Source organism: Diprion similis, chromosome 8, assembly GCF_021155765.1.
Source record: "Diprion similis isolate iyDipSimi1 chromosome 8, iyDipSimi1.1, whole genome shotgun sequence".
Classification (NCBI taxonomy): Eukaryota; Metazoa; Arthropoda; class Insecta; order Hymenoptera; family Diprionidae; genus Diprion; species Diprion similis.
Genome location: NC_060112.1, coordinates 1,461,955 through 1,484,386, shown reverse-complemented (window position 1 = coordinate 1,484,386; position 22,432 = coordinate 1,461,955). Strand labels below are relative to the sequence as shown.

The 22,432-nt window shown below is 39.6% G+C and overlaps 6 protein-coding genes and 1 pseudogene across 9 annotated transcripts; 3 read left to right on the top strand and 4 right to left on the bottom strand.

Moving 5' to 3' along the window:
• The first annotated feature begins 681 nt into the window (after positions 1 to 681).
• Positions 682 to 2,884, top strand: LOC124408818. Its single transcript, XM_046886042.1, has 9 exons — positions 682 to 792; positions 852 to 1,139; positions 1,224 to 1,314; positions 1,539 to 1,765; positions 1,839 to 2,063; positions 2,152 to 2,259; positions 2,342 to 2,449; positions 2,534 to 2,644; positions 2,744 to 2,884. The coding sequence occupies exons 1-9, from the start codon at positions 706 to 708 to the stop codon at positions 2,873 to 2,875; spliced, it is 1,377 nt and encodes a 458-aa protein (XP_046741998.1). The 5' UTR covers positions 682 to 705; the 3' UTR covers positions 2,876 to 2,884.
• Positions 2,885 to 2,890: 6 nt separating this feature from the next.
• LOC124408814 (vacuolar protein sorting-associated protein 41 homolog) lies at positions 2,891 to 7,129 on the bottom strand. Of its 3 annotated transcripts, none has more exons than XM_046886031.1 (12): positions 6,980 to 7,129; positions 6,701 to 6,838; positions 6,246 to 6,528; positions 5,929 to 6,127; positions 5,571 to 5,725; positions 4,954 to 5,459; positions 4,358 to 4,849; positions 3,954 to 4,290; positions 3,638 to 3,874; positions 3,493 to 3,537; positions 3,324 to 3,397; positions 2,891 to 3,237 (listed from the first exon to the last, which is right to left on the bottom strand). In XM_046886031.1, exons 1-12 carry the CDS (start codon positions 6,998 to 7,000, stop codon positions 3,199 to 3,201), a joined length of 2,526 nt encoding a protein of 841 aa, XP_046741987.1. In that variant the 5' UTR covers positions 7,001 to 7,129; the 3' UTR covers positions 2,891 to 3,198. The 3 variants fall into 3 exon arrangements, with proteins under 3 accessions (XP_046741987.1, XP_046741986.1, XP_046741988.1); XM_046886030.1 differs by having other exon boundaries at positions 2,891 to 3,211; XM_046886032.1 differs by lacking the exons at positions 5,571 to 5,725; positions 5,929 to 6,127 and having other exon boundaries at positions 2,891 to 3,211.
• Positions 7,130 to 7,734: 605 nt separating this feature from the next.
• Positions 7,735 to 12,358, top strand: LOC124408810 (mediator of RNA polymerase II transcription subunit 24). Its single transcript, XM_046886023.1, has 11 exons — positions 7,735 to 8,156; positions 8,256 to 8,381; positions 8,463 to 8,796; positions 8,881 to 9,303; positions 9,547 to 9,730; positions 10,108 to 10,483; positions 10,574 to 11,019; positions 11,104 to 11,196; positions 11,256 to 11,546; positions 11,632 to 12,079; positions 12,158 to 12,358. Exons 1-11 carry the CDS (start codon positions 8,025 to 8,027, stop codon positions 12,302 to 12,304), a joined length of 3,000 nt encoding a protein of 999 aa, XP_046741979.1. The 5' UTR covers positions 7,735 to 8,024; the 3' UTR covers positions 12,305 to 12,358.
• Positions 12,359 to 12,516: 158 nt separating this feature from the next.
• LOC124410104 lies at positions 12,517 to 14,471 on the bottom strand (annotated as a pseudogene).
• On the bottom strand, positions 14,358 to 16,831 carry LOC124408819 (inactive peptidyl-prolyl cis-trans isomerase FKBP6). Its single transcript, XM_046886044.1, has 6 exons — positions 16,660 to 16,831; positions 16,277 to 16,538; positions 15,743 to 16,203; positions 15,471 to 15,659; positions 15,238 to 15,349; positions 14,358 to 15,104 (listed from the first exon to the last, which is right to left on the bottom strand). Exons 1-6 carry the CDS (start codon positions 16,701 to 16,703, stop codon positions 14,799 to 14,801), a joined length of 1,374 nt encoding a protein of 457 aa, XP_046742000.1. The 5' UTR covers positions 16,704 to 16,831; the 3' UTR covers positions 14,358 to 14,798.
• A 463-nt stretch (positions 16,832 to 17,294) lies between these two features.
• LOC124408822 (NAD-dependent protein deacylase-like) lies at positions 17,295 to 18,226 on the top strand. Its single transcript, XM_046886047.1, has 3 exons — positions 17,295 to 17,634; positions 17,738 to 17,962; positions 18,097 to 18,226. Exons 1-2 carry the CDS (start codon positions 17,404 to 17,406, stop codon positions 17,957 to 17,959), a joined length of 453 nt encoding a protein of 150 aa, XP_046742003.1. The 5' UTR covers positions 17,295 to 17,403; the 3' UTR covers positions 17,960 to 17,962; positions 18,097 to 18,226.
• Positions 18,227 to 18,244: 18 nt separating this feature from the next.
• Positions 18,245 to 22,224, bottom strand: LOC124408812 (fanconi-associated nuclease 1-like). Of its 2 annotated transcripts, none has more exons than XM_046886027.1 (9): positions 22,166 to 22,224; positions 20,971 to 21,945; positions 20,460 to 20,865; positions 20,249 to 20,386; positions 19,726 to 20,163; positions 19,223 to 19,634; positions 19,020 to 19,142; positions 18,626 to 18,877; positions 18,245 to 18,523 (listed from the first exon to the last, which is right to left on the bottom strand). In XM_046886027.1, the coding sequence occupies exons 2-9, from the start codon at positions 21,902 to 21,904 to the stop codon at positions 18,407 to 18,409; spliced, it is 2,820 nt and encodes a 939-aa protein (XP_046741983.1). In that variant the 5' UTR covers positions 21,905 to 21,945; positions 22,166 to 22,224; the 3' UTR covers positions 18,245 to 18,406. The 2 variants fall into 2 exon arrangements, with proteins under 2 accessions (XP_046741983.1, XP_046741984.1); XM_046886028.1 differs by having other exon boundaries at positions 18,245 to 18,497; positions 18,766 to 18,877; positions 22,166 to 22,220.
• Positions 22,225 to 22,432: the final 208 nt, after the last annotated feature.

The window sequence follows — 22,432 nt, the reverse complement described above, 5'->3', positions numbered from 1 at the left end:
CAAGTACGAGTACAACATGTCTGTTAACTCTGGAGAATCTTTTCCTCGCAAACTGTTCGATCCCTGTGATAAAATTCCCCATTTTGAAATAGGTGAGCTGTGTTATCGTTTTGCCTTTGCTATAGAAATACATATGAATTATTGCAAGACGAAATTCACTCATCGCCGACATTCGGCTAACAGTAAATATTCTCGTACTTTTCACAGATGATCCAATGCGCAAAGCGTTATGCTTCCGTGAAAATTTAATAGTCACATTAAAGGACGAACTCACCACCGACACAAAACCTGTGGGCGGTTACTGTTTATCAGTGGAAAGTATTGGCAAGGAAGGTAACGAGTTTATGGTACAAATGCTCTCGTCTTTGACTGTGAACGGTTCATTCGCCGGATCAAAAGTCCTGGGTTCGTCGACGGACAATTTCCATTGCTTGGAAGAGAAACGAACAGAGTTAGCCTAGCTTGTTCTCAAATTATTCAGAACAACCATCACATCTCCCTTTCATGACATTACGATCAACCTTCGACAGATATATTCACCGGCTTGATGGACTACAGGAAAAAGTTCTGTTCATTGGCCTGGAGGATGATTTCTTTCACGTAGAAGCCCAGGAACTTTGTCCATGCGACAAATCTGTGAACCGCAAGGATTTACCGCTTTGTTCCAATGGCGAAATGATAAGCGAGACGACGAACGTTCTGCTGATGCGGTATCTTGCTCTGAGAAACTTCCACGGAAGTCTTTCCTTTCAAAGTATCATGATCGATGGACAACTCACGACATCCAATTACGTGAGCAAAGGCCATGTGATATTAACGATAGATTAATGATCGGTTAATTTTTTTTCTAGAGATGTACCGAAGCGCGAAGAATGAAGCTGAATGGCAAGGTCCTCCCGGTTTATACTATAGAGCGCAGAATGCATGAGGAATGCGGACTCATTCACAATACCAAGACTTACATGACTCAGAGCGGGTATATATTGCGACACGATTGGCTGGAAGTCCCATACCTGGTGCAAATCAATTCGCTCATTGATCCCAATGATCTTGTCACCAAGGATCGAAAAATTGTTCCTCCACTGAGGTCGAGATGGGGAAGCGATGTTCAAATGATGTCCATGTACCTTGATAAAAAGGTAGGAAGATTTTTCATCCAATGATATGAATAATGAAGATGCAACCATTTATAAAGAGTTACTTTTTTTTATCTTGTGATTTAGACCTGTCAAATGGCACAGCAAACGGAGTACCTCACCGATCACCCCGAGATCAAGCAGTTGATAAGCGATTTTACGCAGACATTGTTAGCCGGTAATCATCTTGCTACACAGGCAGCATTTTTACCGAGTTTTCTTAGACAGGTCATAATTTAATTCAACTTAATTCCCATTTTCACTTCTATTTCACTTGTCGAGAATAAATGTTGGTAGATCTTTTGATGGTATATCGGAGAATCACAAGGGAATCTTAATCATGATTGTTTTGTTTTTTATTTGAAATTGTATAATCTCTGGAATGCGATTTGATCGTCGCAGTGAAGCCGGTTAACGTCTTATCATTTACGATTCAACATTTCGCGGCATTTGCCAAAAACCCTGACCCGTCCAAGGTCGGCGCGTCAGGTGAATCAAATCTGGATATGTCACAGCTGTCTACGTACAAGCCAAGTCGAGTATGCAGCGTCTGCGGAATCTGCTTCGAGTGTCTAATGTCCGAGCAGCCTCCCAATAATGCTAAGCGCAACTGCATGACTCCTGACTTGGTAAGCCAGTGGCTTGTTAATGTGACGCAGAAAATAATACGTTTAAGTTTTCTTTCACTTTTTTCTCCAATAGAAAAGTCCAGCATTTTCGTTGTGTTCTGTATTCACAAAGTGTCCCAGTGACGCAACTTGCACCAAGAAATTGTCAGATGGCAGCAAGCTGAGCGTTACTTGTTCTGACGATTGTAGAACTTGTGTACCCGGCGAAAAGCACACTAGCATTTGCAGCTTGCATCCTGAATGCCTACTCAAGTGCAAAGGGTGTCAACATCAAAGAGAACCGTGCCAAGTACACAAGGTGATTTTTCGAAATATTCAAATATATTTCATCAAGGAAAGCGTTTTACCTGTTTAAAAACGTTGGAAAAACGTCAAATATGATTTAGGACTGTCCGGAATGTCTGGGATGTCGCGAGGTTTGCAGCTTTCATCCACAGTGTAAAAAAACTTGCGAGGGATGTCGAATCGCCAAAGAACCGTGTAGTGTGCACAAGGTGCTATAATTTTCAAGCATACTAGATCAAACCATGTTACCCTTTGCTAAGAAACAAGTAAAAAAAATTTATTTGGGTTTAGCATTGTCCTGAGTGCCCTGGATGCCGTGAAGTCTGTAGCTTTCATTCAAACTGTGAAAAAACCTGTAACGGATGTCGAATGATTGAAGAACCATGTAATGTGGATAAGGTATTGAATCTTTTGAGCATATTTGAGGGAATTGTCGAGTTTTTTTATGTCAAACCACTAAAAATTGCTAATATCCGTATATAGGATTGCATTGAGTGTCCTGGATGCCTAAGTAAGGTCTGCAGCTTTCATCCGGAATGTGAAGGAACCTGTGAAGGATGCCAACCTGTTAAAGAACCATGTCGTGTGCACAAGGTCGTATAATTAATAAAATAAATAATTTTCAAGCATACTCAATTGAGAAATTTGGTACTTCTATGTAAAAACGTTTGAAAATTCTTAATACTGGGTTAGGCTTGCCCTGAGTGTCCTGGATGCCATAAAGTCTGCAGCGAGATTGGAGTTTGCCCAAATTGCGTGAAGTGCAACATTGAAATACTCCCAGAGAGCGCCAAAGTTGTTCTCAATCTGAATAATGAAAATTGAAGAGTACCCAGCGGATGGTGTATAAAACAATAAAGAACGTTTAATTTATGTTACTATATATAATACAAGACGCTAGCATTAGTGGCGGCAGAGAACCAAATTATTTATATATATATATGTGTGTGTGCGTGTGTGTGTGTGTGTGTGTGTGCGTGAATTCAAAATGTATTGATGAGTGATTTAATTATTATTCATGTCTATAAATTCACGTGTTTTTTACTCCATGGCAATAAAATAATTATAATGTCCTCAAAATCTGTGGTCAGGAATTCAGCATTCGTTACTGTTGTTCGTTTACAAAGCTGGCTTCTGAGGGTTGCATATTACACAATTCTCCTGAAAAAAGAGAAACATCCCAGATACTTATTATATGATTAATAATATTTGTGACTGCCAACACACATATTTTCATTACATAAAACTAGAGATACTTCCAGTATTCACTTACCAATGAATTTATGTTTCGCAAACAATCTTCGTGAAACGAGTGTCTGCAATAGAACATGACTAGATTTCTCGGTTCTGAGAAAAGAAAAAAAAATCTTCATTGAATAGAAAATCCTTCAACATGCGTATAGAACATAATCATCAAAACAAATTTCATGGTCATGACCTACCTCTTATAATTATTTTCTGATGACAGGCTCGACACATGTGATCATCTATTAAAAAAAAAAGACAAATCAAATTTTCGAATAAATCACTTCAATTGATAGAAAGAAAAAAACGGTTTAAAGAAACGAGATGGAAACGGGTCCTTACCATCTGTACATATTCCTTTTTGATGCGACCTGACAAGTTTTTCGTGAAGATTAAAATGATCATTTGACAGTATCTTATTGCACCCTTCTTGTACCGATATTTGTAAATTGTAATCACACATCATTTTGACCAGTGCATTTTTTAATCCAGGAATCTCGAGTCTTGGTTCTATTTTTTGGAGGATTAGTCGGGGGTCCATGTAGGTGCCGATTCTTTGCAACAAAAATGTTATCGCCTCTGAAATTCGACATATGCATAGAATATTAGTAACCAGAATAAATAAAAAGTTAATGGATAACTATTTATAACATTTTACCTGGCTTGTCTAATGAATAATTGACCAAATTATTCCACAGTTCATCATCGTCATGTACCTGGCAAAATTCAATTGCACCTTCCATGTCGTTTAATTCTTGAGTCATTAGAGCAAGAGCTTCCGAAGTGTTGCCAATTCTACCGAGTAGGTAAACCATCTCTGGGTAAAATTGTTTCTGACGACAAATTTCAAGGGCTTGTTCAATAGGATAATTGTCCGACCTCCTCAGAAGGGGGAGAAGTTTATCTCTGGAAAAATCCGCATACAAACGGACCAATAATCCATGATATTTTCCCTTAGAATCTTTTGTATCTTTTTTGTCCAAGGCATCTAAATACTGAAAAATATAATAGTCAGCTTATTTAAAAGATTTTTGACCAATTCCTAAGAATCCCTCCACTCACCATGTGCAAATATCGATGATTCTTTTGCAGTTTTGCAACAACAATTTCCGACGGCACTCTGTTTTTCTCAAGAAAAAATGCTATTGCCCTTTCCGCGTCTAAATCCATCAAGCCTTCGATCATGTCGTGGACCGAGTTGTACAACTTGTGCTTTTGTATAAGTTGAAAAACGTCTTTATGCTTCAACTTGAGATATATCGCCAACGATTCGTCGTACCTGTTTTGATGGGTGTACAAAATAGCAAGAGCTTCGAGTAAGACATTCTGGCCATTTTCTTGGGTGGAAAGATGCTCGCGGATGCCATTTATCACAGCGACTACGTTGTATAACTTTGGTGACCACTCTTTAACTAGCTGCAGAAAACCATCGGGATCGGTCTTTAAATATTCGTATAAAACCATTTCGTAAATTTCCGGTCTCAGTGTCACGTCGCCTCTTGGAAGATATGACGATATAGAACGCAGCTGATGTACTCTAGCAAATTTGTAAACCTGTGTGGGAAGAAGATATCGATGAGATTTCCATCATTAACTTGAAAAGTAAATTTTTTTTATGCGTAAGATATTCAAAAGAGAACATGAAAAACACATCGTACTTCTTCCTCCCAGAGTTTTTTGTCCCGTTCTAAAACTTTCAAGCACAATTTTCCAGCTTCGTTATATTTTCTATGAGCTAACAAGTGATCCAGATATACACGGCCGACATATATTAGTGAGTGTTTTTTACAGTCTTTGCCTCCGTTGGCTGTCACGGTTTCCAAAGCTAGCTCAAATTTGCCGTGAGTCAACAACCACTCAATTCTGTCGTCAGCGTCATACAGACTGGCAACCACAATGTCTTTCGGACTGACGATGAAATACCTGTTTTCATCAATTAAACAGTCTAAATGATAATCGTTACAGCTGTACTCCTTGTAGCCACGCAACGTCAACGATGTAGCGCAAATAGCCGTGTATTCTAGATATTTCGGTTCGACCACATGCAACATTGGCCTTTGACTGTTACCAGTTTCATCTGGCTCTTTCGGGCAGCCAAGTATTACTAGCTGATTTTCCAATGGTGCGATACCAGATATATAAAAATCGACTTGAAATGCAGAGACTGAAAGAGCAATTCGAAAGTTTCAGTTACTTCTTATGGAGTCTGGCAGTCGGTGGATGGCAATTTTCTTAAAACAAAGCACAAGAAATGGTGAAAAGCAGGATACAGTACCTGGATCGACGGCATATTCAGACAGATCTCGATTTGCCATCTCTTGTGCTGATCGTTTGCGTATCTGACAAATTCTGACAGTATCTACCCAGCCTATCAGCAGCGTCCTATTATCAGACCACCTTAAATTGCATCTGTAATGTTCGGGTGAGGCACTGAAATTGAATTACAGGAGTTAAAAATCGCAGCAGCACTCTTGAATTTGTAAGTAACTTTGAGGGCACTTCAAAGATGTCTAATAGCTGTAAGAGCTCAGATTTCAGAGAGAAACTTGGCAGAAGAATGAAACCTATAGAAACCTAAAGTGGCACAATAAACAAGTGCAAGTGAAGAAGAAATTGAAAACAAAAATACTCACTCTATGGATCGAGTCCACTGTATTACTCCTAAGGAACATTTAGCACTTAAATCATATATTCTAACCCCTGTATCCGAAGCCCAAGCTACAAATTGTCCAGCCCAAGATATGGATCGTACACCACCTTCAGCTTCACACAAAATCGTAGGTTTGATCCGGGATAAAAATGTCTTTTCGTATAAAATTAGTTTACTGTCACCTGAAATTTTGCAAGGTAGGAATGTTCAGCGCCAGAAATGTGGAGAAAAATATGCTATCAAACGAACAAGTTGAAAGAAGTTGAATAAATCTAAAATAAAAATGAAATGCTGTATTACCTGTTAGGAATCTTCTACCGCTTCCAGTTTTGTAATAATAAGGGTCAAGCGCGATACTCTTGACCAATCTTTCCATGCTCATGTTGTGGTTATTCTCCGTACTGTACAGACCATATATAACAACCTTTCCATCGTCGCTACAGGATCCGATAAAATCTCCGTTCTGATCTATGGATATTTGATTGACAGCAACAGTATGGGCCTGTAGAGTTTTGGATCGTATTATGTTTCCTTTGTGATCCAATATATGGATCATTCCCCAGTGCGTGCCCAAGCAGAGAAACTGAAAATAGCTGTTCGTTAGGACTCTCTGTACACTAACCTAACCTCGATTTTTACTCGCATATTCTGTCGCTCCTTGCTGAATAAAATGAATGCAAGGAACGTTAATGAGAAAGAATTATCGCATAGAATGTAGAGAATATGAGGTTTTACAGAACAGGCGTTAATGGCACCTTTGGGTGAACAGCGATGCAGCTCGCAGCATCATTTTGGAGTATACTATCGAGATCATTTCTCATTCGAATGTATTTCAATCGAGGTTCAACCTCTTCCACATCAGAATCTGAATCATCTTGATTATGTTCTTGATCCTGAAAATAGAGGAACGTAGTTTCAGCTCTGACTGTCAACCCACCACCCTCGACTTTGATACAGTTAATTGGGATTTTGCTTGTCCATGGAATAATAGGAGAAGCTCGATTATATCTACGTAAATCGGGAACGACAATTACATTATTTACACTATTATTCATCTGTGGTGAAAATTTTCTAATAATGTTTTTACGCAGTCACGTAGCAGTAGCAACACGCCAGAGAATCAAAATATTGGTCTTCGCGTACATGGATGTGACACATACGAATTCGTGTGTACGGCACGCGAAGATGTGTCATTTAAAGAAAAAAAAAAGCACGCAGAGATAGAAGGGAGGGAAGGGGGCTGACAGATTCCATGATTACAAGAATTTGAGAGATGGTAAACGCCGATCCAATATTATCCCAGACGATTTAACGTTCTGTTAACTATGGGTGCGTTCCGAAATTATCTGGCAGCGCTGAAAATTCCCTAGGACAGAGGCAGAGTTATCCACGAACTTGATGGAGTAACAGAGATAAAAGATTGTTAACAATACTGGGAGGAAATATCGAAACGCACTGTATTGGAGTTGAAAAGTATATGGCGTCCATATCGGGTTAATTGAAAATTTCATTTCTTTCCCATTCATCATTTCATAGGCATAATAGTTTTTGACCCTGCATTATCTAGGTTGTACACGCGGTGTGAGCGATGTCACATGTATGATAACATCAGTTTTTGAGTTCTTGTCGCCTCGAGGTACCGACCGCTTGCCGACTTGAGTTGGGCGTTCAGGGTACGACGCAGAGAGCGCCGCTTGACGATGAATTTATCAAGATAATACAAGGTATTCCCACGGACTTATCATAGGAGGTAGGTAGAGGATGAATCCATTCTATAGTTTTAAACAGAAGAAACCAAAATGGCGACGAAGCCTCGCACTTTGTGGTTAACCTAATCACGTCAACAACGAATACATTATTTTATTATTCAAGAATTGTTCATACGGCTTATTCGCGTTAAATGTTTTCAAAATGAGTCGATGCGTGAGGTTAATTCTTCAACAATTTTCGAAACACCGTGTTGACCCTCCCAAGGTATTATGAAATAGTATCAACCGACGTATTGACACTATATCAATGCTAGGCTAAAAGTATCACTAATCCGAAACTTGACAGGCCGTTTTCACCTTTTAATTAATTATGCGCAATCCTCTATCGACGAGGACAATGGAGACTAAGGTTACAAGCAAGACTAGCAGCCTCAAGGCTCTGCTATTAAGGGCTTGGCGCGAACGTTGGAACGACTTGCAATGGGGAATCAACATAAAAACGGTACGCACCGCTGAATTAGGATAATCACACGGTTGTGAAAATTTCACATCTGCCTTGAATTTCATCGGATTTACCAAGATCAGATTTTACCGTTATCAGATTTTACCAAGAGGCGTGAGCGGGGACGTCTACAATTTGGCAGATTGCATTCTGCAGCAGGCTTTAGTAGGCCCGGGACCAAATCAGCTGGTGTTATCATACTTGAAACATTCGCTGAGCTCGCAGGTTTGTGCGTTTCTTTTTCCCCCTAAATTTGAAAAGTGATATTCCACAGGACTGCTGACAATAATTTTTCACACCTTTCAGCTGGTGTCTTACGCAGCTGTTCTACAGAGGATAAGTAAATATGGTGCATTTCACAAGCCGCACTGTATTATAAGCCTGTTAGAATTTCTTGAAACAATTCAAGTCGGTATAACCTGCCGAGGAAAGCCGGAAGAAGACTTATTAGCTGCCTCTGTACTTTCGATAGTGCATTGGTTGCTGCTGTGCTACCTCCATGTGCTTAAAATGCCCCAAAATAATCCGTCACTCACCTATCCTGCAGATTTGATTGATAAACCAGCAAGCATTTTAAAACAGATGATCAACTCCGACTTCCTCTGCGCTATGATGTGCCTAGCTAAGCACGACGATAAAGGTACATTAAATTTAGATTTGATTTTGGGTAAAGGAATATCTGATGCTCTATAGAAAATACAACTTTCGTCGTTGTCTTTTTTAGAGCTTTACATGGAAGTGGTGAATAAGTGCCAGGAAATAGAAGCTCTTCAGAAGAATAGTATGGTAAAGTCTGCGGTACCAATTGAGGGCTCGTTGAAACAACTTTGCAATCTTGATATAGAAACACTGGCTGTGCATTCGAAGAACAACAAGAAAGAACCAATCACTTATTGCCTACAACCACTACTCGCTGTTCAAGTAATGCTCAATCCAAGCACCGAAACCACAGTTCTGGTCAATCAGCTCTTAATGATACAGAGAATCAAGGGATACTCCAATGCCAGGTTGTATTCGGAAATTATTCGCGCCTGCTTCATGTGTCTGCACGATGTAACCGGAACTTCCAAAGAGTCGCTGTGGGGTGCTTTTACCTTTTTGAAAGTACCGCACATTTTGAAAGAATTAAATGCAACGACTTTGAGTGGTGAGAAGGAATTTTCTATATACCGTATTGTTTTGAGTATAAGATGACCCCCAATACCGAGGCAGTATTTCCGGATGTTTATCTTAGTTACCTGCGCATGAAACGAGCTTATGTATAAGATGAGAAGGATTTTCGCAGGTGTTGTTGACGAAAAAAAAAACCTCTGCTTATATTTAGAACAATACGCTATAATAATACAGGATTGCATTTCGATGGTAATAATACTCGCATTTTTCTCGATAGGTGAAGAGAAGTTGGAGTACTCCCAGGACATCTTGGACGCCTTCGAATTGTTACTTCAATTTACTCCTCTGCTTGATATCATGGACACTGCTTGTTCCTGTAATTGCGTAGAGTGCCTGCTGAATGAATTACAAAAAGTCAATTTGGTTACTGAGAAACAGGCGAAGCAGCTCAGCAGCCAGCGGTAATAAGTTTTATAACAGATTCAAAATGCTCCGCCAGGCCAGGATGCTATATTTTGAATATGGCTTTGGCTTGATATTATGCCAATTTATTATACTGTTCTGCATACTGACTTTTCTATTACTCTTTTTTTGTTCTGTATATTGTTTTGTTTTCTTTATTTTATATTTTTACTATAATTTTTATTTGTATGTATCTTATTTTCTGTTTTCTTTTCTGTATGCTTGTGCTTACTGGCGTCACGTGGTTCTCTATTGTTAAACAATATTTTTTTTTTTTTGTAAGTGGGTGGAATCCCGTATAATATGATAAATAAATAAATACGTAAATAACGTTCCATGATTGATAGAATTTTCACTCCATTATTTGGTATTACAGAGAAGGTGTAACTGCAGCGTTACAGAAATTGGAACCATCGGAAACCCCTAAGCCATCAATTCCGAAAGTAATTATTCGCGCGGAACCAACATTGGCCGGAATTCTAAAGACTCTGAATACAGATTATACGAAAATTCAGGAAGCACTGCTGAGCATGCTGTGCCAGGTACTGACTGGAAAGAGTTTCGAATTAATCCTGGCCGTTGCAACTGTCGAGGGAAAGCTGAAAACCTTCGTCTCTAAACTGATAAAGTTCAATGAATGTAGTAAACAAATAAACGATGCCGTGACTGGGAAAATGGCCGCAACAAGAGCAATGCTTTTCGATGTTTCGTTCCTGATGCTCTGCTCTATCGTTCAAACATACGGATCTGAAGTGAGCTTGCCGATACTAAAACATTGCAAATATCCCGAACCAAATCCTCTTGATCATGTCTCAAATTTCTCTCGTCTGTTGGTTGTTCAGGTAGTTCTTGAAGAAGATGGTGATTCGTTCTTTGAACAATGGGTTCGAGAGTGTATGGCCGAAAGAAACAAGCCCAAATGCCCGCGTCGGATGCTCCAAAACGTTGAGGCGGCCCGAGTGGACACATTACTCGCCCAAATCAATTCCCCGGATCCAGACTTCAAGTCTAGTAACATGAAATGGCACATTGCTTGCCGCTCAGCAATGGGCGCTGTCAAAGAACTGCTCTGCGCCTGGGAAAGTGGAGCGCTTGGGGCTGGCGATGTAAAACGCGCATTGGACGGTCTGCGAACAGCTGCCTGCTGTTTGCCAGTCTGTGCAGCAGCCTGGCTCTGCGCTCACGTCAGTATAACACATCAAGATGCTCTGCTGAAGCCCATGAACATGGTTCAACAATTCCTGACTCCTATTTCCAGTGACGAGATGCAGGATAATTTCAAAGAAAGGTAAAATCGCGTCAATCTTTCATGTCGACTCGAAAGGTGGATTGAAATTACATCATCGCATCCTAATTGTTCAAACTCTTTCAGATCCAGCCTCATGTTCCAAATAATACGTAAAATGCAGTACGACGTTCATCCTCCAACACAATCCAAGACAAAAGTGCTTTCGATGTCACACAGGTAATTGATCGAACTTTTTTAGTTTTCATCCTACGTTGTGCTAAATTGTTTCTTTTTAGTATAATATCGCGACAGCCGATATCTGAACAGTTAGAAACTGTGTGGCACGGAATACAGCTAAGGGGCTGGATAAACATTGAAGCTACTCAATCGCTAGAATCTTTGTTGAACACCGGTGGTTCGCTGTGGTTCGTTTCGAATTTGGTCAAAGAAGTAATGAAGTACAGATATCAAGAGGAACTGGACCAGGCAGTGGATTTAACGTTTGCAGTATTTCACTTGGACATTGAAAACTGCACCTTGGACCTGCTGCATCACGTCATTCCTCAGTACCTGTACAATAGATCGCAGTGAGAATTTTCTGTTAACCGTTTTGGGATTTTCAATTGCTTAAATACTCCAGAAAAGTGGGAGTAAAATAATTCTGAATTTTAGGAGAGAGGAACTAGTCGAACCTCAGTCTTCTGTGTTGGCGAAACTGTGCGTTTCGTGTATCTACTCGACCTTGGAGTACAACAACTCGAACCCACCCAGAGGAAACAGTCGAAAGCGTGCAAGATGCGAATTAGACAGTGAAGAATTGGACGCGATCGGTGTGTCGGCCAACAAAATATTGAGACTGAACGAAACGGGGGATTCAAGTTCGATATTTGACACGAGCTCTCCTCAGGCGCAGGGACAACTAAACGGACAGAAGTCTGTTCGCTTGAGAGAGCCATTGCTTACTGCACTGAATGTGTTGTTCAAAACTTTCACACTGCTTGCTGGGAAAGACGGCGAAGTATCGCAGCAGACGCATTTTATCCTACAGTTCCTACGGTTCATCGTTCAGTGTGGCAAGGATAGAACCAGAATCGTTCTACAAGGAATGCCGCAGACTTTGGTAAGAATAGGTTATATGAAGTGAACCAAGTTTAATTTCCACAGTTATTTCGTGAACCAAATAATATTCTTTTTTTAGGTTCCTTGTTTGCTCAAAGCGCTGCCGGAGTTATTTACGACTGATCTATTACTCAAGTTGTACGATATTCAAACGACAGTGGGACGAAAAGCCACTGCAAGAGATTTATGCATGCTGCGTAACATAAATCTGAAGCCTGTAAAATAGAATATGAGCGCAAAAATTATCTGTAAATCCTGTTATATTTAAGTTTAGTTCTTTTTTAAATTATTTTCAGTCTCTAACCATCGAAAATAATTACTTTCCAAGTAATTCGATTACGTAGAAATTGAAACAAAAAAAAAAAAATCAATATTTTTAAAACTCACTTGAAGTATAAAACTCTTTGTTCTCCGTTTCTCCTATGAACTCTAACTCTACTAAGTTATCCGAGCGAGTACAGCATCCATTTCGTTCGGTTCCATGTTTCTCATAGAATCAATCATGTCCTGGCGCCTTCTCGATTTCTCAAGTCTCATATATAGTCTATCATATATTTTCTGCATCCTTTCATTATAGCGCGATTCTTCTCTCTCCGCATACTCTCTCATGTGTCTGTCATATTCTGCCTGCAATATTTAAGAGTGAGAAAAAAATTAAGTACCAGCATTTTAGCTTGAACCATAGACCGAGGGTGTACAATCAAAGACCTGAGTCACGCAGGGCATATTCCTCCACTTTTCTCTACTTTTTTCTAATTCTTCTTCATCCTCTTTGATCTGTTGCTGTAATTCTTTCTCCTCTATGCACCTGTCTTTTTCCCTGTCTTTAAGTTCTTGTCGTTGAATTTTACATTTTATCGTGTATTCTTTGTCCAATATGCTGGATAGAAGTCTGTGTTCTTCCCATTCAACAACTTCAGAATAATCGACCCCACAGCAAGTCGAGCACGAAAATCGTTCCGCAATATCGGGATCAATTTCCTTCTAAATCATGTCACGTATGCAATAAGTTAATAATTACCCTAAAATAGCAGTATAATTCCCCATTAGTTCGCTACCTTGTCTTCGCGACAGCAGTATTTACAATTTCCACAACACTCTCTGCAGTATCCGTCATCATATTTGATAGATAATTTTTCAGCAATATTCTCAGCGATGTAACGACCACATACTAAATGAACGAGATTCAGAGCGCACTGAATCGTATCCGGACCACCTCTGCAGGTAATTATCTTGCCTGAAAATTTTTAAACTACTTTTAATCTATTCTGTTTCTCTTTTGGCTGGTGCAATTTGCAGATGACAATTTATCACTACCGTCCACGTGTACGTCATCGTCGATATATCTGTACTTCATGTAATCGGATCCTTCAATTTTGTGCTTTATCAGCGGATGACACGTAAGAGTTTTTCCAGCGCCTATATAATGCTTACGCAACACTGGCACAGCATCTCCTATTGCAACTATCCACTTGTGGCTGTCCTCGAATTCTTTCAGCAGTTTACCAACCAGTTCCGACTGCAGCAATTTACCATCTAGTTTTCATCATTCGCAGTCTATTTCTTTTCAATATTACAGAATTTTCTGTCATACCTCTCCAAGCGATTTAGCACCTAACAAACCACCGGGCAGAATGAGCACATCGAACGGTGGTTCTCTGAAGGCATCAGAAAGTGCTACATCTGCATAACAGAATATATTACTCATGCCCCGTACACAGTCCGAATCATCTAGACTTGCGATTATAACGCTGATCTGGAATTGATAGCCGATAGAAGGACTGCAATATTTTTTATTGTGAAGAAATAAGACGATTAATTCAGTGTTTGTTACTCACTCCGGCCCTTCGCGTTATATCAGCCATTTGAACTACTTCGGACATCTCTGAATCTTCAGGCATAATGATCAATGCACGCTTTCCATTATCATTGAAATCGCTCAATTGAGGCTTACTGTTTTCCGTCAAATCAATCACCTTTGTTTCCTTGTCATTCATTGTCTTGTCGTTTTCAGTTATTTCCTTTAATCAATTTAAATTATGCTGCTATTCGCTTCTCTGCATTATTTTTTTTTTTTGACACTGTATTTTTTTCTTCGAAATCATTCTCATTCTCGGTTATTTTTTTCCGTAGGTATAATTTTTTGATAAATATGAAATCGTAGAATAATATATCATCATTTAAATAAATTTTCACGATAATCCGTGTACACGAAAATTTTGACAGGATGTTTAAAACAATTGCCAATATATGAACAGCTTTCATTTATTTATCAATACATTCATATTTTTCGTACACATAAAATAAAATCTTTAATAATGGTACGATCAATGAGATAACAAAACGTGAAGTAACATAGATAATTAAATCACCCATTCCCAGAGTGAAGGCATCAGCAAAATAATACGTAAACACGACTATTTTGACTTGTTGCATCTTTGGCCTTTGAATAAAGCTAAGTTATTGTCAAATATCACTGTCGCATGAGTGAATTTTTCACATTGTAGGATGATGCGTATAGAGTTAAAAGAAAAAAAACTTCTGGCTCACCGAGCTTACTCTATAATCAAACATAAATTCTAGCAAAAACGCTGAAAAAAGATGTCTCACGGTTGTGACTTGGAAGAAATTTTCCCAGCCAACGAACACCTCAGACTGTATTCTTAAAATTAAAAGATGATGTACTCTAATTGAGTTGGCGATGGACTGTACAAAAATCTTTAAGCTCGTCTGGTAGGCTCGTAACTTGGTTTAGAAATATAATAATTAGTATGGCCGAATCGTTCGTGAGACGTAAAATACAAGCCCATAGTAGCTGCCTGCTGTTTAAAGCAGTCCAATTCGCGATCGGTCAATCCAGCAGGTAAAGGCTGCCGCATTACATCCGGATTGTTTTTCAAATCCTCGCAAAGTTCACGAGCACATTTAACATGCTCGTCCTTTTGTTCATCACCTGGCTTAACCTGCAGCCATTTTGAGAACAGCTTCTTTTGCTTATTTTTGTATGCCATTATACGTTCGTTGAGCTAGAAGCAAATAAATGCCGAGCATGTGAGATAATGAATACAAAGTTTTATACATTATTCCTTTCAGGTGGAATTAGATCTGCAAACAAATAGTGCTTATTCTTGTAAATGATGAATAAAAACGCGTCATCACCTGTTTGATTTCGTTTGCAATCCTTTGATTATTAGGTTCGATCATTCGAGATTTGTGGAATTCCTCCATCGCTCTATCGTATTCACCCATAGTCATCAGCGCCTTTCCGTGCCTGAAAGCAAATGACCGACAAAGTGAGTTCCTAGAGTGAATAACGGATCGACAATTGTTTCTTCAAAGTTGCAAACGTAGTAAATAGTGTTCCGTCTTTAGAACGGAAAGAAATAACTTACGTAAAATAGGCTTTTGCGTTTGGCACAGGTACATCTCTGCAAACAGTACAAGCTTTACGAGGTTCACCGAGTTTGTTGTAACAGATACCCAAGTTGACATAGGCCTTGGTCAATGCTTTCTGTTGCGTAGTTTGTTCTTCCTCGTTTTCCAGTGCGATATTCTCCAAGATCTTGACTACTTTTATATACCTAATATTTTCACTTATTTGATTAGCTGTTTGAAATAAATATGCCAAGGTACGAGAAAAATTATGTAAAAATCAATAACAAACCCTCTGGCAGCCTGTTTTGTTCTATTTCTGTTGAAATCGTCATTTGCTGTAGCATGAACAGCCATTGCCTTAGGAAATGCTTTTTCCATAGATTTTCTCTCCTCCTGATCCAAGTTGTCGTAAGTATCGGCAGCCGCATTATCGACGAAGTCGCTCAGGTACACAGCGAACATGACTTCCTCGTTGGGAGGAATTCTGGGAGGACAGCCCATGGCTCCGAAGGCATAATCGGGGTGAATGATGAAGTGAGAAATCTCGTGCTTCTTCATAGTCTGAATCCCAATTTCCAGTCCCGAAAGCAGCATTCCCTTGCTTAGTCGTACCCTCTCTGATGTCAGGCGCAAGTAGGACGAATCAAATGGCTCGTCTTGATACTCAAAGTAGCCCATGTACTGGACGTACACCATGGCATCCATTGGCACAACTTCCCCAACTCCAACTTGCTTCACAGATTTGAAAATCTGCCGCACGATAAATATTGATGAAAAATTAAAACAGGAATTTGATTCAAGTGGGAGAAGGCGGAGGAATTACCTTTCCTTCGCCCGTTACATCGGTCATATTAACTTTGAGATCCTCAAAGCTTGTGTTGCATGGAACAATCTTAATCGAATCAGCCTGATTTTCACCATCGTTTTCAGGGTTGACGCTGTCCTCGTTGTCATCGATATTCAAATATTTCAGCATCTCTTCATTGCTGATGTTGCGGTTATTGAAACCATGCACCTCGTCGTCTTCGTCATCGTCGATATCGTGTCCAGCCTCCAGAACCAGATTGGGTTTGCGCATTAGATCCCTAATGGAATATAAAGAAATGGTAATACTTTGAACAGAACAACAAAAAATCCATAAACAATTTCATAAATAATTTTTAACTGATCGAAATATAGCACGTGTTAATTATTCAGGATGTTTACCCAATCGTGAATCCTCGTTGGCTTTTGAACTCTGTATTCGGCATCTTCAAAGTTTTTCGTCAAATATGAAACGACGCACTGTCGCTACTAGATTTTAACGTGATGGCGGTAATTTGAATTACAAGGATCGTATTTCCACTTTATCGTTACCGCTCGCTGCTACCCTAGAATAGAAATATTAGTTACCACACGGACATAAGTTACCACTACTGGCAAAACTTGACGCCGACACTGACCCCGTACACGCTGCTATAGGTCAAGAATTCGCAAGGCGGGCAAAATGTTAATTTCGAAACGCGCCTGAAATGTATTATTATTATGGGATGCGTACCGCATCCGCTAGCAGCGCTAAGGTGTCCTTAGAACAAGGGTAGAGCTATACTAGCGTTGACTGAGGGTGCGTTCCGATATTGGCTCCCGGTGCTGTCAACAATCTTTTATCTCTTTTGCGCTCCCAAGTTCGTGGGTAGCTCTACCTCTGTCCTAGGGAATTTTAAGCGCTGCTACCTAATTTCGGAACGCACCCTAAGGATATTCCTCAGTCAACGGTACTAGTGGCTAAACACACCCTATATCTCAGTAGCCATGAATCAAACGATCACATGAGAAAAGTACTTCGTCTTGTCGGTCTTGTCGTTAGATGATGTTGGTGAACTTTGGCGAATTTTGTCGTCTGCACTGCAGTGACAGCTTAAATCCTAAACACTAAACCTAACCTTCATTAATCAATTGAAAAAAGTCCAAATGAATTCTTTTCGAAAGGCGTTGAAGGACGCTAAAAATGTATTAATTTTAACCGGAGCTGGAGTGTCGGCTGAATCCGGCGTCCCAACGTTTCGAGGTTCCGGCGGCTTCTGGAGGACTTATCAAGCACAGAATCTTGCTACACCTCAGGCTTTTTCAGCCAATCCATCTCTAGTTTGGGAATTCTATCATTACAGACGAGAACTAGTTCTGAAAGTTGAGCCGAATCAGGTAATTCAAGTTCCCGATATCCAATCAAAAAATAAATAATGCATTCGTTACGCTTTCATTCTTCAAACATGATTTGACAAGAATTTGTATTCCGATTTGATAGGCACACAAGGCAATAGCGGAATTTGAACAGCGAATGAGAAATCATGGTAATACTGTTACGATATTAACGCAGAATATCGATGGCCTTCATCAGTGTGCCGGTTCGGACAATGTCATAGAGCTACACGGTTCTCTTTACAAAACAAGATGCACAAAGTGCAAGGAAGTCGTCGAGGACAGAAGCAGCCCAATCTGTCCAGCCCTCGAGGGAAAGGGGTACTGAGAACTAACTGTGAAACCTGCTATCACAGTACCAATTTTTTGATATTGTATAGGGGAAAATAAGCAATGTTGCATTCCCTCATCTTCTAAGACTGTCGTTTCTCTTTCTTATCTGATAGTCTGTTGAACTTTCCACAGAGCTCCTGACCCTACTGCAAAATCACTGCCTATTCCTGTCAATGAATTGCCGAGATGTAAAAAATCCACATGCAAGGGTTTGCTCAGGCCGGACATTGTATGGTTTGGCGAAAACTTGGATAGAAACGTGCTCGAAAGAGCTGGTGAATATGATAAAATAATACCACTTTATGTTAAACAGTCTGATAAATTCTCTACATCACAATGTTTGTGTATAAAAATATCATGCAACTTTGCGTAAAATTATTTTTGTAAAATATCCCCAGGTGAGGCCGTAGAAAAGTGTGACATTTGCCTCGTCATTGGCACCTCATCCGTTGTCTACCCTGCTGCCATGTTTGCTCCTCAAGTGGCTGACCGTGGAGTCGTTGTTGCTGAATTCAATGTTGAAAGTACTCCAGCTACAAATCAATTTCAGTAAGTGTTTCTTTAACTTTTCGAGACACCAGAAAGTTGAAGAATAATTCATGATGCTTAGAACATATCCTTAGTTGATTACTTATTCGGTAAATTGTTGATTTCTAGGTACCATTTCACAGGTCCGTGTGCAACTACGATACCACAAGCCCTGGCTTTGTGAACAATGCAGGAAAATTAAATCTATCAAATTATGGTTGTGATAATGATTAACTATGGTGATGGGAGATGAATAATAATTGAATAGCTTACTTTTAATTTCACAAAGTTCGATGTCAGCACCAAGATCTTTCAGGTATCTCATCCACAAAGTTTGTTTAGGAGATAACGTGTCCCCAGGTCCTTTCACCTCTACAATCTTGTACTGTGACAAAAACGTTGTTTTACTTAGTAACTACTATAACCTAATCCCTTTACAGTGTGAAATGGTATTTACACGTGCAATTTTATCATCTTCTAATTATATTTTTTTTTAACTTAAGAATTGCAAATGCACATTCTGTTACCCTTTTTCCCACGGGATTCCAGATCACTAAGTCAGGGAAACCTGCTTTCCACACACTGAAGTTAGACCCCATTCTCTTACAGATCCCTGCCACAATAACAGATCCCATGCATCGGACTAGATCCTGTAATAATAAAGCGGATTGAAAATTATTAACAGCACATAAATTTCAGAGGTTTTTGCAACAACATTCTGATTATTTACAACAAACTGCTCATTGGAAATAGCTAGAGGCTTCGGTATGAGCGATTCGTAGTGGTTTCGGGTCTCTAAGGAAGTTTCAATCAAACTGCACAGCTGCTCCTCGCTCAGAGTTTCAATGAATTCAATCTTTCTATCAATTTCTTCTTTTCTGTTGGTATAAAACTCCGAGGTGTATAAATCCAGCGGAGCTCTTTGGTACAAGCTCATATATGTGCCGCGAACTGACAAAGTGTAAAGTTCTTCCCACATCACGAGCGCAAACAAAGTTACGGGAAATGAACCCTCGCAATGCCACTTGTGAATGTATCCCAATTCCTCATAATAACACACAGCCCGTTGCTCGACTCCCATATAACCTTTGTCTCCATCTCCCATATCCATTGTCCACGTTGTTTTCCTTCCAGTTTTATTCCTGAAGAACATGCAAGAATCAGAATTTGTGGAAATGTGGAAATTAATTTAGACTGACGTTCGCAAAAGAATGTATCTCGTCTGAATCTCACCCCTGTATCACTTTTCCATTTATCGAGACCTTGTGAGGCTCTCTGAGTATTTCCGGCTTGATAAGATCCTTCAAATGTGACTGTACCTCTCGATTTATGCCTTTTTTTCTCTTTGCCAACATACAAGCTCTTTTTGTAAGAACGTGCTTTCCGATTTCCGTGACAGCCGCATGAGTCAGTCCCTTTATAATTATACTAGCAGCATCATTCAGGTTTTTGTTATACTTTGTCTCTATCAATGCCAATTCGTCGTACCATTCACCTTTTCTGCTCTGCAGATAGGTCTCCTGGTTTATAAGGTCATTTAGCATTTTAATCGCTTCTGGTATGGTAGAGCTTTCTTTCTTGAATATTTCTAAGCAAGATGTTACTATTTTCATGCATACATATTCCTCGCTGAATTTCTGAACATGTCGAGGCATTCCGGTGTTTGTTTGACTGCAAAACAATTTATACATGAAATAAAATACAGCCTAAGTGGTATTTTAAGCTACTAGAGAAAACTATTTTATTCTCTAGTCACCTGATTGGATTCTGTCGCAAAAGAAACATCAAACGCGAATGAGCGTCTCTCCCAATCCTTCTAAATGTCTCCCAATTTCTTCGCTCACCTCTGGGCAGCTCAAGAACAACCTTCCACTTTTGTTTCCAGTCGACATACCTGCAGCAAAGAATTAAATGAAGTTCCTTGACGTATATCAAGGCAAAATACAGATATGTAAATTTCAACTTACCGCACGAGATGATCTCTATTTTGAAACACGGGAACCTTATGAACCTGCACTTCCGGATATATCAAACTACCATCTTTAATCATTGTAAGTTGAAGAAACGTGCTGGAAAGGGTTGCACTTATTTCTTGTGCAGGTATGAAGAGGGTGATGATACGTTCTACGAGATCTATCATTTCTTGCAATAGGCAAATGCAAGGTCCCAATGCGTTGAGAACCCTTTTTCTTAGCACCGTAGCGGGACTTTCTCTTCCAGGAAATAAGGATTGTGTAGAAGTGGTATTCAGAATTTTTCTAATCGCTGATTCCTTCGTTTTCTGACGAGGTATGTTCGACTGCTTTGCCACATCGTGAACCTCGCTTGCCGACAGTATCGCTAGCAGATTTTCAAGGGAAACATCATTGGTATCTGAAAAGTTTGAATAATTTGGTAAAACTCCAAGTTGCTTGACATCTGCTATGAGTTATTAGCTTAACAGTGGAAAAATTCCAAAATAGCCATATATTGACTTACTGGAAGTGAAGAATTTTTTTTCTTCTAATTCGTCGAACATCGGGTTGAGGTCTTCAGCAATTTCTGGATACTTAATAGAGACGCGTCTCTTCCAATTGTGCGTCCTCAGAATCATCCTAGCAAAAAGTGCTTGCGATTGTTGGCTCAATGTGAGCATATCAAATATTCGATCAAGTTCATCATCGTCGAAATACCCACAATTGATAGGGTTTGAAAAAACGTCAACAACAATATTAAACATATGCTCAGCATGCTTCTCATTTGGTATATTCACCCTATCGATATGATAGGCAGAGGTTGTATCATCTATCTCCAAATAGCCTTTTTCAGGTGGTTCAGAATCATTATTTTGATACACTTGTGGAAGAAAAAAATTGTTCTTCGGCAAGACCCCAGCTCTAGCAAGGTTCAGGATCTCTACAACTTCGGAAACTTTGCTGGTATCAATCGCCTCGTTGTATATTAATTTTCTTGGGCTTCGATGTTTCAGTCTCTTTATAACTGTGCTGACCGGTGTTTTCTGGGACTTTTTGCGCGGCGACATGCTGCTACTTCTTCTTGTGCCGGATAAGGCTCTTTTCTCAGATTGGTTGTACTTAGTCGGCGTCGAAGCGAAGCTGGAGTTGAATGATTCCTGGTGTGAAAGGGGCTTTGGCTCGCTAACGAAGTGCCCGATACTCGACAAGTCCACATCCTCGTTCCCACCAAGATCGATCAACGACACTGTCGACAAACGGTTGCCATAACGCTCCGACGGAGTAACCATGGCCGCATGCTGGTTAGGACAGTTTACTTGCACCTTCTTAATGGAATTTTCCTTCTGCTTCAGAGCCTCTCCAGGCATTTTGACAACGATTGAAGATTTCTTGCCAGTTTGCTGTCGCCCGGCACTGGTCACCTTATAATATTGATACATAGAAGTCTGTTGAGACATGTTTGATATCCGAATTCACGAGGTCTTTTCACTCCTCTTGTCTGAAAATATTTAACTTTTTACTCCTTGTTCTGATTCATGAGAGGTATAAATAGCCAAGAACTTGTTTCAGAATAAATCACTACCCTACAATCTAACAGAACCGGCAACTTTAATTGATAGCTATTCAACGAATAATCTTATTTATTATGCAACAGTTAACAGGTTAAGGAAATTTTACAATAACACTGCGTATAATTTACGAAGCTCTTCAAACCTTACATCGTTTAAACGTCTGTTGAAGTTATCGACTGCAACTTTTTATTATTAATCTTCGTTTTCATATGTATGATGATTTCTTTATGATTTATTTTATATTTAGTATATACTTTCTTTAATTAACAGAAAATTCATTCCCTTTGATCCTTGTCATAAGTTTATCGTTCAATACAGCCACACCCAGTGGCCACATCTGTCCGTCCTTTAGATACATGCCGCATTTCCTACGACCCTCGACCAATCGGAGTATAGGACCGGGATAACTGGCCA